This window comes from Tachysurus vachellii, chromosome 2 (assembly GCF_030014155.1).
Source record: "Tachysurus vachellii isolate PV-2020 chromosome 2, HZAU_Pvac_v1, whole genome shotgun sequence".
NCBI classification, from domain to species: Eukaryota; Metazoa; Chordata; class Actinopteri; order Siluriformes; family Bagridae; genus Tachysurus; species Tachysurus vachellii.
The window spans coordinates 31553125-31568823 of record NC_083461.1 but is presented as its reverse complement, the minus strand read 5'-3'; the positions used below and the strand labels follow the sequence as shown (position 1 = coordinate 31568823).

The 15699-nt window shown below is 38.3% G+C and overlaps 1 protein-coding gene across 8 annotated transcripts in view; it reads right to left on the bottom strand.

Annotated features, from left to right (window-relative positions):
• Positions 1-888: 888 nt before the first annotated feature.
• The window catches only part of LOC132841763 (adhesion G protein-coupled receptor L3-like), a 276039-nt gene continuing 261228 nt past the window's right edge, over positions 889-15699 (bottom strand). For 5 of the 8 annotated variants that reach the window (XM_060864273.1, XM_060864276.1, XM_060864275.1 and 2 more), the window contains 3 exons: positions 13544-13640; positions 5540-5668; positions 889-3597 (listed from right to left, as the gene is read on the bottom strand). In XM_060864273.1, coding sequence (XP_060720256.1) covers positions 2624-3597; positions 5540-5668; positions 13544-13640 — 1200 coding nt within the window. In that variant the 3' untranslated portion in view covers positions 889-2623. The remainder of the gene's footprint in view (positions 3598-5539; positions 5669-13543; positions 13641-15699) is intronic. The other 3 variants (XM_060864277.1, XM_060864279.1, XM_060864278.1) reach the window with 2 other exon arrangements.

Below are 15699 nucleotides of genomic sequence, written 5' to 3'. Positions count from 1 at the left end.
AAATGAAACAACAAACGTCTCGCACTGAAAGCTAACAGAGTCCTGGTTTATTTTATATCAGACCTTTCATTTGAGAGAGGTTTTCATTTGTGTATACTATTGAAAATGTACAAGAAGTTAAATTCGAAACACCAGTTAACTGGTAGAAAAGGTTCAATATTTATTGTTAATCTGTAATTTGGGTATTGTAGGGTTGTATAAGAACATCAGCAAAAATAAAAGAAACAATGACAGAACTTACATTACTTCTTCTTTTTTTTCTTCATCTTCATTTCTCCTTTGTTTAATGATCATTAGGAGATTCGAATGAAGAAACACCCTGTTGAACTTGTGCCTGTTGAACGCGGACTATTCAAAATATTTCATAGGGGTGAACAAGTCCCTAGAAAACAGGTTTGAGTGAAGGCAAAATGTCAGAAATTTATTGGATGCTTGAGGGTTTCACACAAGATGTTTTTCCACTTTACCTTAACCCATATCATTGCCACACGCAGTCAAACACCCACCCACCCACAAGCATGCACACACGCACACACACACGCACACACACACACACCAATGAAATCAAAGTGATCTGTTAACAAGCCTTTAGGGGACACTGAATTGTAATTAAATTACTCACATTTTTCTTTTCATCTGTTTTTCATTTAAAACTCCTTTTTAAAGCCATGACAGCTTATAACTCCGCCCCCTCCTGCTCAAATCTGGGTTTCTCACCCGAGACCAACTTAAAATGGGTTTCATTTGGATTCAGTGGAATGGCTTTAGTAAAGACAGACACACTAATCTTCTCCAGACACGGTGCTAGTTTGAGTCTTTGCAGTATTTTCTAGATTCAATCACACTCATTGTTTGATGAGTCTAATGCACTCGAAACTGGTTATTAACTACAGACAGGATTGGCTTTTTTGTTTTTTTTTTTTAAATTAAGTGCTCTTCAGAGATTTTTTGCCATCCGTTTAAAAGTCTCTCAGGCAGCCATGAGGCAGAAAATCCACCCACATAACAGCACCTCAGCGAACATTTCAGTCTTAAGCAGTTATTTATTTGTTGGCAAACAAGTTTCACTGGTACAACAAATATTAGTCAGGAGGTCATTGGATTCTATTTGATTAAAAAAAAAATCAATATAAAACAGAAAAACAAATAAAATATAGTCATGTTTGCAAAAACGAAGGTGGCTAAGTTTTACCATACGAGTTTTTTGTACTTTTTGAAAGAAATAAATAAAGCTGGAAATAAATCACACAGGTTCTTTTTCTTCTCACTGCAAATATTGAGCTTTAATTAGTCAAACATCCTCTCATCATTTAATACAAGTGCCTAGTGCATATGAATGTCAGGAAATCAGTCTTCACTTTTGCATCGCTGGAGTCTTCCTATTCCGCGAACATCAAACACTGCTTCACGTCGCACTTTGCTCTACGGTTGTGACTCTCGAATGAAATTTGCACCTCAGGCCCCAAATTGGCATCATGACTCACATGATATCACTTTTATCTACACAATGAAGGATTCGTAAAATAAAATAAAAAAATTAAAAAAAAATTTTAAAAAATTGAACAAATTCTGAGGGGACAAAAACAAAATTGGTTACGATTTTGAAATGACCGTCAAGATTTTTTTTATATATTTATTATTTTTTTTATTTCTATGGTTCCGTTAATTGGCGCTTAAAGTGAAATGTACAAATCAAACAGCGAAAGAGAGCGTGAGAGCAGAACTGCTGTCCGGACCAGGAGCAGTCGGGAAGAGAACTGAACCGATTCTAAATCACCACGCTTTTACAGAAGAACAGAAAAAAGCAGACTGCAGACTGTAATGCTAGTAGCTGTACATTTACATAGAAATATCTTATAATTCTCTGTGATATTAGTTTTTTTTTCCCTCCTTGTTTTTAATATTTGTTATTAATACGCCAAAAAAAAGAAACAAAATCAAAGAAAATATAAAACAATTTGCCCTATGGCAAAGTCATCCTTTGCAACGATGTTCAAAAAAATGCAAATTTTTTCACTCGACTTGTTGGGACGACTGTATCAGACTCATCGCACAGGAAGGAGAAACATTGAAAAAGCGAATGTCAGTTAAAGAAGTGTATTAAAATAGTTTTTGTAGTGTTTTTTCCTCCATCTGTTTTATTTTTCATTTGGCACCGAGTCTATGCACCGCCTCAGTGTTTCAGTCTGCATGTTTCGTAAATCCATTGAGAAGTCTTTTTTCTTTCTCGCTTATCCCACTAAATATCACAGGAGTCCATTATCGACTCAGTGGTCGCTTTCTGTCCGTGGGAAATAGAACTGCACACTGAAAGAATCTGGGAAAAAAAAAAATCCATCCATAGGGTCACGTCTGAGAGCAGACGTTTACAATCCTCCGATCTGATTGGTCAGTCAGAATACAAAAAAACAAAAAAACAATCATCTGCAAAGTTTTGTTCGTTTTGTTGTTTTTTTTTGTTTGTTTGTTTTGTTTTGTTTTTTGAGAACACGTAAAAGAAATGTCTACGACTGCGGACGATTGACCAGTACGGATAAGCGACGGAAATGATGTGAGGAATGACAGGAAAGAATCTTCACTTCATGTCAGAACAAGAGTGTGTGTGTGTTGGTCGTGTGGTTGTCTATAGGCTGGTGACAAGCTGGGCAGGTTCTTGTGGGGTTTCAGTGTGTGGAGCTTCATCCTTGTTGGCAGGACCGATGAAGCCATCGCTGCTACCTCTGCCTAGGTGGTAGTAAGAGTGCAGCTGGTGCAGATGGTTCTTGGAGCCTAGGTTAGGCATGCTCTTGTAGTACACATCATCACTCTCTGTTGGATCACGTGCTTCCTCTCCTGGTCCTCCTCCTCCTCCTCCACTGCGAGGCAACGTGTGCGTGTCAGACCGCTCTTGGCTGGCTGAGTCTCTCCTTGGTGAGGGCGTTTCATCGCCCTGCTCTTCAGTCAGCAAAGGAAAAAAGCTATCACTGTTTTCCTGCGGGAGGCGGCGACGAGACGAGGAGGAGGTGGAGCCAAAAGAGGCTCGAGGTTGGGTGTGATGTGTAGGTCTTTGCTGCGGCAACAACGGAGTGTCAGATTCATCACGGATCAACTCAAGGCCCAAGCTCTCATCAGGTATGAAAGCTGGAGAGTCGTCAAGGTCGAGTGTGAGGCTGAGAGGAGGGGCCGATGCGTCTTTGCCCCGAACACCACCCACAGTTCCGTTATTATTCATGTTACTAAGATTACTCACGTTTGCCAGGTTGCTCACATTGGTGAGGTTGCTCATGTTACTGACATTGCTCATGTTGGCGATGTTGCTCACGTGAGTGACGTTGCTGATGTTGCTGACGTTGTTGACGAGCTTGTTGACGAGGTTGTTGCGTTCATGGTTGTTCAGGTAGGGGGGCAGGTAGTTGGAGGTGAGCTCTTGGAGTATGCGTTTCTCCAGCGGGGTGTGCGGGTGCGTGTTATGCGGGACGCCGTAGCCGCCGCGCTCCATCATTTGCACGCACTCGCTCAGGTAATCAGCTCCCGCTAGGCCGTAACTGTTGCCATGGTTACCATTCAGTGGTAGAGTATCCATGACACTTGTATCCCGGGCATTGTTCAAGATTCCCTCTGAAAGAGAGGAAGTATTGAAAAACAAATCAGAAAATGTGCTTTAATACAGATGTCTCTAAGACACAAATGGTGATGGTTACATACAGAAAGTTTCCCTTTAAGAAGTCTGATCTCAGGTATGTCACCATGTTTATGCAGTATATTTTGTAAGGAGAAAAAAATCTATACAAACTATACAACTAGGGAAAGAGATAAAAACAACACACACACACACACACACACACACACACACACACACACACAATAAAGCACAGCCATGCTGACGCTCAGTTTATGAACCCAGTCTTACATTCAGGCTCCAGTCAACAAATCAAAATCAACACTGGCCCTTATTTAGCACTACATGGAGTCCCATTAAAGGGCATTTCTATCTTTCTTTTTCTCTTTCTTTCATCTTTTTAAAGCTATATTTTATATTTCAAATGTTCTAGGTGCTAAATAAGGCCGAAGGTGAAAGGTGGGAGAGGGGATGAAGGCATCTCAGCTCTCTCATGCGAAAAAAGAAAGCATGGAGCTCCTAAAGCTTCCAGAACCTTCTCTTGAATTTGCAGCAGAGAAAAAGTGGGAGCAGATTTGCAGAGGAAACTACAGTCTCTGTTTTATCAGGTACCACTTAAATCGCTGAAAAATATATTTTATATATTTAAAATTATATATAATTTATAAATTATTATAAATATTTTTTTTCCTTTCCAGATCAGACCATTGACTCTTAACAGACCATTAACACTTAAAAAAAAAATAATAATAATTAAATAAATAAATGATTGAATAAGAAGGAAATACAAGGACAATTACATTTGGTAAGCAATATTTAGCTTGACTCCCATACTTGTCTCTCTGTAGGGGTCTTAACGGACAGCGTGGAGAAAGGAAGGAAGAAAGAAAGAAAGAAAGAAAGAAAGAAAGAAAGAAAGAAAGAAAGAAAGAAAGAAAAGCACAGGTAAGCATTCAGTGACAGATCAAAAAAGGACATGCATGACACACGAGGACGCACGAAAATACAGGAGGAAAAATGAGAAGAAAAGCACGTAGGAAGCGGCCTTGTTAAGAGTTAAGACCTCACTAAACCTTTCTATCTATTCGAATTCGAGGAAAAGCTTCACAATAAAAAAATATATTGCAGAATTATTGATCAGACTAAAGAGGCACATTAGCAGTACCTTGAGCTCTTCTCATAATTCCAGGGCTTTTATTGATATTAGAGTTCAAGGTTGTGACGATGCTTTCAGCATTTTCTGGTTTCTGGAAACACTAAGTATGATGTCAAGCTGTATTTTGTACCTAATTGGTGCCCCGTCTGAGCAGGACATCGGATTCTACTATAAAAAAGGTCTAGGAGAAGTTTTTTTGCCCTTTTACATTTTACAAGAATAATACCTGAAATAAACAAATAAAAAAAGAGAGAAAGAGAGAGAGAGAGAGAGAGAGAGAGAGAGAGAGAGAGATTTAAGACCGAATGAGGGAGCGAGGGAGTAATAAACAGAGAAGCCGGCATGACAGCATCATGCAGAGCTGCAGCAGAAAAGTGTCAGGCCTCCCGCTGAGATCTCCGCAGGAACGCGTACACACTGCAGATGCTTTCACGAGCTCGACATTGAACAAACACCTCGGCGTTAAGCTCTGTAGGTAAATATCGCAGGCAGCGATGGGTAAAATCCGAGCTCACCCTTTTACCTTAAATGTCGCCAGGTTCTGGATTTCCACCCGAAATTTAGATCTTTACTCACTGTTTGAGGTGTTTGATTTTTTTCCCCTGCATACTGCTGTGTGATGCTTCGCTGAGGAAAACTCCAGAAGGAGGCAAATCAAACGGTAAATCGAGGGATGCCAGGGATGCACAGAGCCCCGCCCACTTCCACACCCACATGTCTCATGCACTAACAATCCCACACGGACGTAGCCAGTTAGCTAAGGTGAGTAGAGAGGACCAGCACACCTTGTGTGTTGTACATGCTCAGAGTGGGGTTGTTATACACAGTCGAGTCCCCCACTAAAGTGTTATAGGGGTTGTTTGAACCGTGCGGTCGCAGCAGAGCATTTGAGATGAGATGATTGGCCATAGCACCTGATACAGCCACACACACACGCACACACACGCGCGCACACACACAGAGAAAAAAGACACAGAACATTAGACAAATGCAATAGTGAAAGTCCACGCAACGCCGGCATCGTTACCTTGCCGTTGCGAGGAGGAACAAGGAAAGAGCATTTCGGCGCAAAACGTTAGTATCGTAATAAATCTTTCAGAGACACTTCAACAGAGGAAGCACAGAGAAAACACTGAGAAGGAATCAAGAAGGGATGCAACAGCTTCGTCTGTCCAGCCGTGCGGTCGGGATGCGTGTGTGCGTGTACGGATAAGTACATGATTCCTGCAGGGTTTTGAACAGCACACGCAAACGAGCTTAGAAACATTTAATAAGATAATAAGATGAGGTAGACATCAGACAAAATGTTATATGTGCATGCTGGGTATGTCTCTGATTACACTTTATATGCACATGCCAACTCCCTCACAATCCCTCGATTCATCTGTAATGTCTGATTAAATTGGCGTCAAATTTGTAGTATATTTACAAGAGTCTGAAGAATGCTTCCTAAATATCTAAATCTGACATGAAGCTGTCAATGAAAATAGCACCATTTTTTAAATTTACATAGAGCATCAGAGTATCACGTAGTCATGGCAAAGTATGTTGAGGATCAAACTAAGAATATAATAAATGAGTTTGTAAGAATTAAAAGCTTTCTATAGTTCAGTAACTCCAGTTTCGTAAACCTCGTAAAATCTCTCGATCATGCTTTATCAGAACACACACATTTGTCATTAATTTTCCTAAAGTGGTGAAAACCTCCTAAATCCATCCCTAACCCCACTCCAATCCCAGCCCAAACCAAAGCTATAATCCCCCCTATATATACCCCTAAACCCCACCCCAACCTAACCCCCATGCTATCCACAGCACAGCACTAAAAACCTCAACTTTTAACCCCATCACATGCCTAGCATAATCCCACCCAGACACACCCCTAACCACACCCCCAAACCGACCTCTAACTGAACACCCCAACACCCCCTTCATTCGCAACTCTAAACCCACCACAGCCCTAGCCTAGTCCTATCACTAACCACACTCCTAACAATACCTCTCACCCCACCACAGCCCTTGCCTATCATCCCTAATCACGCTACCCAACTGAACCCTAACTACCCACACTCCGCCCACACCCCTAACATCACCTCCATCCCCACCTCTAACCCCACTACAGCCCAGTGTTAAAGTACTAGAAAGCAATACTTGATTAAAAGTACAAGTATCGTACTAGAAAAGGACTTTGGTAGAAGTGAAAGTCACCTTTTAGAATATTACTCAAGTAAAAGTCTTAAAGTATCTGATATATACTGTACTTAAGTATCAAAAGTAATTTTCTGATATTTAATGTACTTAAGTATTTGAAGTAAAAGTAAAAAGTAAAATTTCAGTGATTTTAAAGTAAAATTTCAGTAAGAGGCACTTCATCCGGTAGGAAGAATCTTTCATTGCAATGTACAGAAACATTTCTTGCAAATACGGCCATGGGTGTATAAAGTTATCTTCTTCACCCTGTTCACCACTATCGTCAGGGTGGTCGTCTACGACAGGGGTGGCCAACCCGCTGCTCTTTGCCCGGTTTCATGCGGCTCTTACATTCGTATCGAAGTTTGTATTTGTGTCTTTTTAATATGCGTGTTCGCTTCGCTTGAGTTCAATACGGTATTCTCGTCAGACGCGCATGTGAGTGGGATGAAAATACCTCAAAGATTCCCAGTAGGAGCAAGATCATTTGAGTAAACAATTTGTGTCAAGTTCGCTCTCAAAATGGCAGGGAAAAAAAGGTGATGTTCATGTGTGCCCATGTGTATAATGCGGCTCTTTGCGGTAACACAGTAAAAAATGTGGCTCTTGGTCTCTGACTGATTGGCCACCCCTGGTCTACGATAACGGGAGGTCCTCCAGTAGGTGCTTCCATGGCGGTTTCAGTTGTGCTTCAGCCTCCTTTAGCAACATTACTTTGAAATAGAGTGTGCGGAACGTAATGCAATCTAGGAGCAGTGATTCGCCAAACTTCCCTTATTGCAGTCAGACACATTTCTTTTGATTTTATTTCGTAGTAATGAGTAACGAAGACGCTTAGTGGAAATATAGCGGAGTAAAAGTATACATTTTATCTAGTTAATGTAGTGGAGTAAAAGTGAAAGTTGACATAAATTTAAATAGCGAAGTAAAGTACAGATACGTGAAATTTCTACTTAAGTACAGTAACGAAGTATTTGTACTCCGTTACATTACAACACTGCCACAGCCCTAGCATGACCACAATACCCAACCCTACCTTTAATTGAACCCTTCTCCCTCTCCACAACCCTAACAACACCTTCATTCCCACCCTTTAAACCCACATAATCGCACCCATAACCACACCCACAACCCCACCACTAACTGAACCCTACTCTCACTCCACCCACACCCCTATTACCTCTAACCCCACTGTCCCAATCCCATCCCTAATCACACTACCCAGCTGAACCCTAACCCTACCCCCACTCTGTTCACCCCTAACACCTTCATCCCAAACTCTAACCACACCACAGCCCTAGCATAATCCCACCCTAACCACAACCACACCCCTAGCCCCACTCCTACCACACCCATAACACCTACATCCCCACCTCTAAACCCAACCCCAGCAATACCAACCCACTACCTTTTTTTCAATTACCTGCTACATAGATTTGCTAGTTATTTTTGCTAGTGTGATACTGAGACGATCTTGAATAATCTTCAGCATGAGCAACTTTAATATCTGACTTCACGTATTTGCATAATAAAATCAGAGTGCCAATGTTTGTGATTCACTGATACGTCTCCTGATACAATTCTCTAAATCTAACGTCCATATTAATGTGTTTGTGTCTGTTTATGTATCTTGTAATCAGTCTGTTTTTTTTCCTCTTTCTTCATTTTAGTCAACTGATTATTCCCCTTCTAAATGACTTCCACTCTTTTGAAACACTGAGCACTTTGGGGAGCATGTGGATGTCTTCCATATCTACTCTGATCATTCTGAAATAATCGAATACCCCAAAATAAATTAAACATGTACCGCTATGTGGAAGCAGAATGAGGGCTTGGTTTCTCTGGAGAGAAGAATGAAAGTGTTTCATGAGAGAGATAGAGAGAGAGAGAGAGAGAGAAGTAGTATGAGGGAGTGAGCTACTCTAGGAAGGATAAAGAAAAAATAAGTCTTCTTTTTCACTTAGACACAAGCAACATGATTTCGTTCTCATTCTTTTTGCCAGCAACATTTGCTGCTTTGCAAACTTTCTTCCTGTGTTTTGAAAAAAGTTGGACACTTTAAAAGACCCATTATTTTCTCTGAATTACTAAAACGAGTGCATATTTCTCATTGTTAGCAGCAAATGAGCCTAATGCAGCTGCTGCTTGTGAATTTGTCTCCTTCTAGCATGGTCTCAGGCACTCAAAATAACACAACACAGTGTTCTTAACCCAGCCCACATAAACACAACCTACAGCCTGACGATCTCGTCCCGGCCGTGAGTCATCCGCTCACTTTTGTGTTAGTTGACGCCGCTGTCTGGATTGTTAGTTGAGCCACGCAGTTATCAGCAGAGACAACAAAAAGCCTGATGTAATAATATATTGATTGTTTTCTCAACTGTTGCTCAAATCTCAGAAGCTGAGAAATTTCTTTTGAAAGTGCAAGACTGAAGTGCTATATATATTTGTTTCAAAAGTTAGGCTGTAGACTAGTGGTGGGTGGACGACATCACAATAATGAAAAAGTCTATGCATTTTTTACACAATCAACAAGTTTCTTGTTTATGATGTAGTGACTGACAGCCAGACGGTGACACAATTCTTGGCCACATCAACAATACTTGTTTTGCAATCAAGTTCAGGCAAAACAGAGCAGTTACTGGGATAAAAGAATGGATTTTTTAAGTGCATTATTATTATTATTATTATTATTATTATTATTATTATTATTATTATTATTATTATTATTATTATTATTATTGTTGTTGTTGTTGTTGTTGTTGTTGTTGTTGCTGCTGCTGAATTTATTTGGTTGTAGTCATAAAATCATGAATAGTATAGTATATAGGTACCTTTATCTAATTTGGTTAATAATAATTTCACAACTTTTTCACCTTGCTGCAACTAATGAGATGTTTCATAGAACAGAGAATAACAAATAATAAACTTAATTATTATAAAAATGCAATCAATTTAGAATTAGGCATAGCAAAACATTAACACATACAGAGAAAGAAAATCTAGTGTAAGTCCTATATATAAAATAAAATAAATTTAATTAAATATATATATTTATATATATTTATTTATTTATTGGACACATTATTTGACACACCCTGTTTCTCTACTTAGGTTTGAGCAGGGGATGTTATATCAAATTGTGTCAGTTCTGAGCTGGTTTATAAATGTATAATTATTTACACAGCTCATTATAGACAGCCAGCTATAAAGTGATTTTTAAGAAGATAGGATGCCAAGATGGAATGCTTGGTGTCAACACTGACAACATGAGGAAGCTTGGGGATGTGGTATGATATTTTTACCCAACAACAACAAAAGAATTAAACTTCCAGACTTCCAGGCTTCAACTTTCCTGACCTAGTTTTTCCGTTGCTAGCATGAGATTGTAGGATTTACACTGCCTTATCTTCATCCTACAGACCGACAGTGACGGGTGATCACTATCTGTCTCAGTGTTTTGCCTGTGTGTGGTGTGTTCATATATCTGTGTGTGTGTGTGTGTTTGTGTGTGTGAGATAAAAATTGATGTTAATATTTTTTGTAACTCACCTGAAAACATCTGCTCTGCCAGACGGTAATATACAAAAAGGAAGTACAGGATATGTGTGTGTGTGTGTGTGTGTGTGTGTGTGTGTGTATGCTTGGACGAGACTGAGTGTTAAGTGATGTGTGTGGATGGCAGTGTTCAATAGTTAATTATTGCCATCCTGACACATCATCTCTCTCTGCACATCAATCTGCCATTACAACAGCACATTAGTGTCATACCGAGAGCAGTACATGTGCACAGAGAGAGAGAGAGAGAGAGAGAGAGAGAGAGAGAGAGACTCACTGCTTTGTTCATCATATAGTTCTGTTTTGCGTTATACAGTAATTTCATTCAAAGCCATTGGCACATGAATTCTAATCATTTATTTCACAACACTGACGACTTCTTAGTTCTGCCCTGAATTTTCTGAAAGAAACTTGAAGATGTTCTTCTACGACAAACTACATAAGGAGACAGCGTTCATATCATCCTTTAAGAAATAATTACACGTATTTATCTGTAAATTCCTGTGGCATATTATGTATTGTTTTAGGATTTACTGTAAGGATTAATAAATCCTTATTAACCTTTTTTTAAATCGTGTCTTTGTCATGTCCCACTCCACAGTGGTGGTTAATATGAAGCTCATAATAAAGATATAACATAATGAATTCTGAAAAAGTTAGATATGAAATAAGATATTTTTTTTCAGAAAAAAAAACACATTTTTTTCTGCACAGAAAAAAACACAAAAAACCCCCAAATTGTTTTCCCTTTCTTTCTGTGTTACCCAAACTACTAGGGTTGATATTTTGGTCGAAAAGTTCCAAAAAAGAAAAAACTTTTTTTTTTATCACGCAAATGTTTCTACCTTCAAAGCAAACAAAGATATCAAACCACTTCCTGCTCCCTGAGATGCCCCAAGTGCTTTCCCCTAAGCGTCTAAAATTCTGATTTATTTTATATCAGACTCACGATAGAGATAAAATCATTTGTTTGTTTGTTTGTTTATTCCAAATGGAAATGTCTGAGACGTCCGTTTCCATTCCACGGCAGTACGGATCGACATCGTTACTGCTGAAAAAGGGTTACTGAAAAAAACACATACAGCAGGGGTTTGCTTTTTAAGAAATTAATACTGAACACTGAACACTTTATCGCTAATAAAAAGCAACTCTGATTGCGTATTACGATTCCAGATTATTTCCGATTCTTTCGGGTCTGTCAGAGAATTTTCTCTGTGCCTTCTTACTCGGACTCTTAAACGATTAATAAAAGATTTTATCAAGAAGTTTGAGGGGGAAAAAAAGGGAGTTAGGGAGTTAGAGACGCTGGTACGTAAATAAAATAAGGCTTTTCTAAATTCATAAAACGTGCCTGCATTGAAACAATCAATATTTTATCGTGTACTAAAGCTCATAAATGATGTACCTTCCACCTATAAGTCTTTTAAGAATATGAATGCAGCATTGCTTTAAAGCTGGTTAACACTGTACTGAATAATTTATAAGCGGTTACTTAACCACTAAAATAAATAAATAAATAAATACATAAATAAATAAATACAATGACAATAATCGTTTGGAACTTGGGTTTATGGAACAGTAATTGCTAAAACATTAATTCGTTTATTAAGACTTTATTATGACTGTTCCGTATTTATAACTGTTTATACTGTGCGTGTGCTACGACGTCTGTGATTTGTCATTGTTTAATAATGAATACACCAAATGCGTTTTAGAATTCCTAAAGAGATTTTACGAACAAACCCATGAATAAATGAATAAACTAATTAATTAATGGAGGCAAAATAAAAGAAGTAAATAAGTGAGCAAATGAATGAATAAACAAATAAATAAATTAATAAATCAATCAATCAATAAATTGAACTTTAATAAATAAAGTTAGCAAGTAAGTAAGTACATATTTATATATAGGATACTATTAATTAACTTAAAATGAACAAATAAATAGGTAAATAAATAAAATGGCAAGTAAGTAAATAATGATATAAAATATATTATTAATTCATTTAAAATGAACAAATAATTGAATAAAGAAATAAATTGCCAAGGAAGTATCATTTCGTGAGTTAAGATTTGTTATTTCTTTCATTTTTATTATTAATATTAATGTTATTGAGTTTAGAGTCACTATTGCTTTTTGGGCAAGTTACCAATACAAGCCAATACAAATAGATAGTTTGTACCAATACAAACATCACAGTATGAAGGCTCGCTCTCTCTCTCTCTCTCTCTCTCTCTCTCTCTCTCTCTCTCTCTCTCTCTCTCTCTTTCTCTCTCTCGCTCTCTCTCTCTCTCTCTAAGTGCTTTCTGGATACCACAGAAAGTAAATGTTTTAAGCTGCCATTCAACCTTCTGACCTCCGCTGCTTTAGAAGCGTTTCCGGTGTTGATCTCATGTCAGCAGAGGAAAATGGTTCCCCATGTACGAGCCACACCAACAGCTGTCCTTTAGGACCAATTATATATCTTAAATGACACTTCTGTGTACGCTAGGTTCACTTTCCCGAGTGATTGAAGCTTAGAAGAAAAAAAAAGTGACTCTTGCTGGGATTTAAAAACAAGCAACTGTGTCCTTCTTCTGAGAGTGCACACAGGCGCCGTGTGAAAAATAAAATCAAATTACCAAGCGATTTCGTGACATGAATAGTGAATTTCGTGACATGAATAGTGAATTTCGTGACATGAATAGTGACGCAAACAAAAGCAAAAAATAGTGACTAAATAACGAAAATGCGCCTCACGATCACGTTCAATTTTGTCGTCCAGTCAGGCGAAGAACAACTGTATAGCTCGTCTTGTTTCTTTTCTTTTATGGATTTGTTAAGAAATTTGCAAAACAACTATGTTACATTAAATTTCCACTAAATTTGAATGAAAAGAATCAACCGAGATTTCCGTTAGCGAGCTTTTGTGGTATATGAAAGTTTTTTTCCGAATTAACTGGATGTTTGTGAACATGTCTGGATGTTTTTATGTAAATTGTCTTGCAAAGAATTGAACGATTTTCTATCTAGATTGACAAATGTGCATGAAGTTGTGTACCTCTATTGATGGTAGCAGAGCTGTTGATGTCCCCAGTGATGAAGGATGATTCCGACTGCTTTCTCACCGTGTCGTTCCACATTCGACGAATCCGACTCTGACGAAAACACACATGCGACACACACACACACACACACACACACAGATCAGAACATTCATTCATTCATTTGTCTCCAGCTAGCAATGACTAGTTACTCCACATGATAACCCACAATGCTCTACTGTGAGTCAAGCAGTTGGTTTAATTCAAGGAAAAGAACAGAAACAAAAGCCTTCAGGTGAACTGCTAAAGCCAAGCAAATAGTTTGTGGTAGCCATCATGCATAGTAGAGACACCACTACACCGATACAGTGCTTATTGAGGGAAATGGTTTCTAGGATACAAACATTTTCATCTCTATAGTGCTTTTTCATTCAGTCAAAGCTGCGCGTAATGACCCGACGTCGATAGATGAATACAGATGAATCCATTCCACTGCATAGAACCTACAGCACTGAGTTCTACAGAACATGAGCCAGAACAACTGGAAGCATTTAGAAAGACTTGTACAGTAGCATAAAGAACATATAGCACTATAATGCATTTATAATGCATTTATAATGCATTATACATGCTGGATTGATTAGACATAATACAGTTAATCATTTACTAAGTGAATGCTTAATAATCTTCATCTGCTAATTATCATAACCAATAAGTTAGTTATCCACTATTCATAATGCATTATAAGGCATACAGATAAGTTTATTAAATCCAGCACTGTTTGCATTATAGGAATATTTTCTACAGAGTCTTTTAAATTGTTATAGAAATAAATGAAATAGAAAAAAAATAAATGCATTGTTATAATACACAACAGATTTCAGGTCGTTTCTAGGGGCGAGTATTGTAAGTCTTCGTCAGTATCAAGTCGTTTTGCCCGTGTTTATTGGAATAAAACGTAAAGCCGAAGTCGTCTCCCGTCCTTTGATGAGAGGAATAAATTTTTTCTCAGGCAGGTTAAAGATTAAAATACTGCTGTGGACCCGGTCGCTCTGCCATCCATCACTGCTCACAAGGAGACGCTGGAATTCAGAGGATGCAATCATCCAGCCTACATTACTCATCTTACTGACATTTACACAGACACACGTGCCGGACTATCAGAGCGGGGCCTGAGTCTCGAATCAGGTTCACACGCTTTTTGACACATATATGCGGAGTATGATTTGCATATTTAAATGAACATATATGCAGGGTTATCTGAGAATGCCTGAGCTGTATGTCTAGGTCTGAGAAAAGCTGTTTCCAGAATCATCTCTTGTAAGCACATGTAAGCTGCTCTAGTTTCATGTTAGACGAACAACCAGGAGTCAATCCACAGAGACTCATTTATCTGGATATGGTGATTATTTATAGGATTCTTGCATTCAGAAATCCATATGAACCGAATACTATCTTCTTCCAAACTACACTCAGTGATTTACTACAGTATATAACTAACCAGGATGTCATGTCTGTTTCACAAGAGCCTGGATCCTCAGTGGTACCTCAGTTCGTAATTTATACACAGGAAGTCAAGCAGGAATCAGTTACAGGCTTTGTTACTTTTAACAAAATTCTTGTCAAATATTACAGGAGTTTATGCTTATAAACCAACGTTAATTCTCAGCTCTTATTGGTTAGAAAGCCTCGTTTCTTTTCTACAACAGCAAGTAGAAAGGTAGCTCTGACTACAAGCTTATATTTATACAAATTTAAACAAATTACAAATGTAAGCTATTGTTGATCCAGTTATTATGTGTGATGAAGTGATGAACTGGTGTTAAATGCCAGTGGTGACATGTCATACGTGATCGTATATTGCCTCTTATTGAAAAAAAAAAGCTGACTTCAGTGTGGTATCGGTAAAACCATCAGTGATTCATTTCCTATAACAGAAAACCCTATAAAGTTTTTGATTCTTTACTAAACTGTTCAATTAACGTCATTGCTTCAGGGCAAAACAAACGTTTTTGGTAGAACGATGAACCAGTTATTGGTAGAATGATGAACCAGTTATTGGTAGAATGATGAACCAGTTATTGGTAGAATGATGAACCAGTTATTGGTAGAATGATGAACCAGTTATTGGTAGAATGATGAACCAGTTATTGGTAGAATGATGAACCATTTA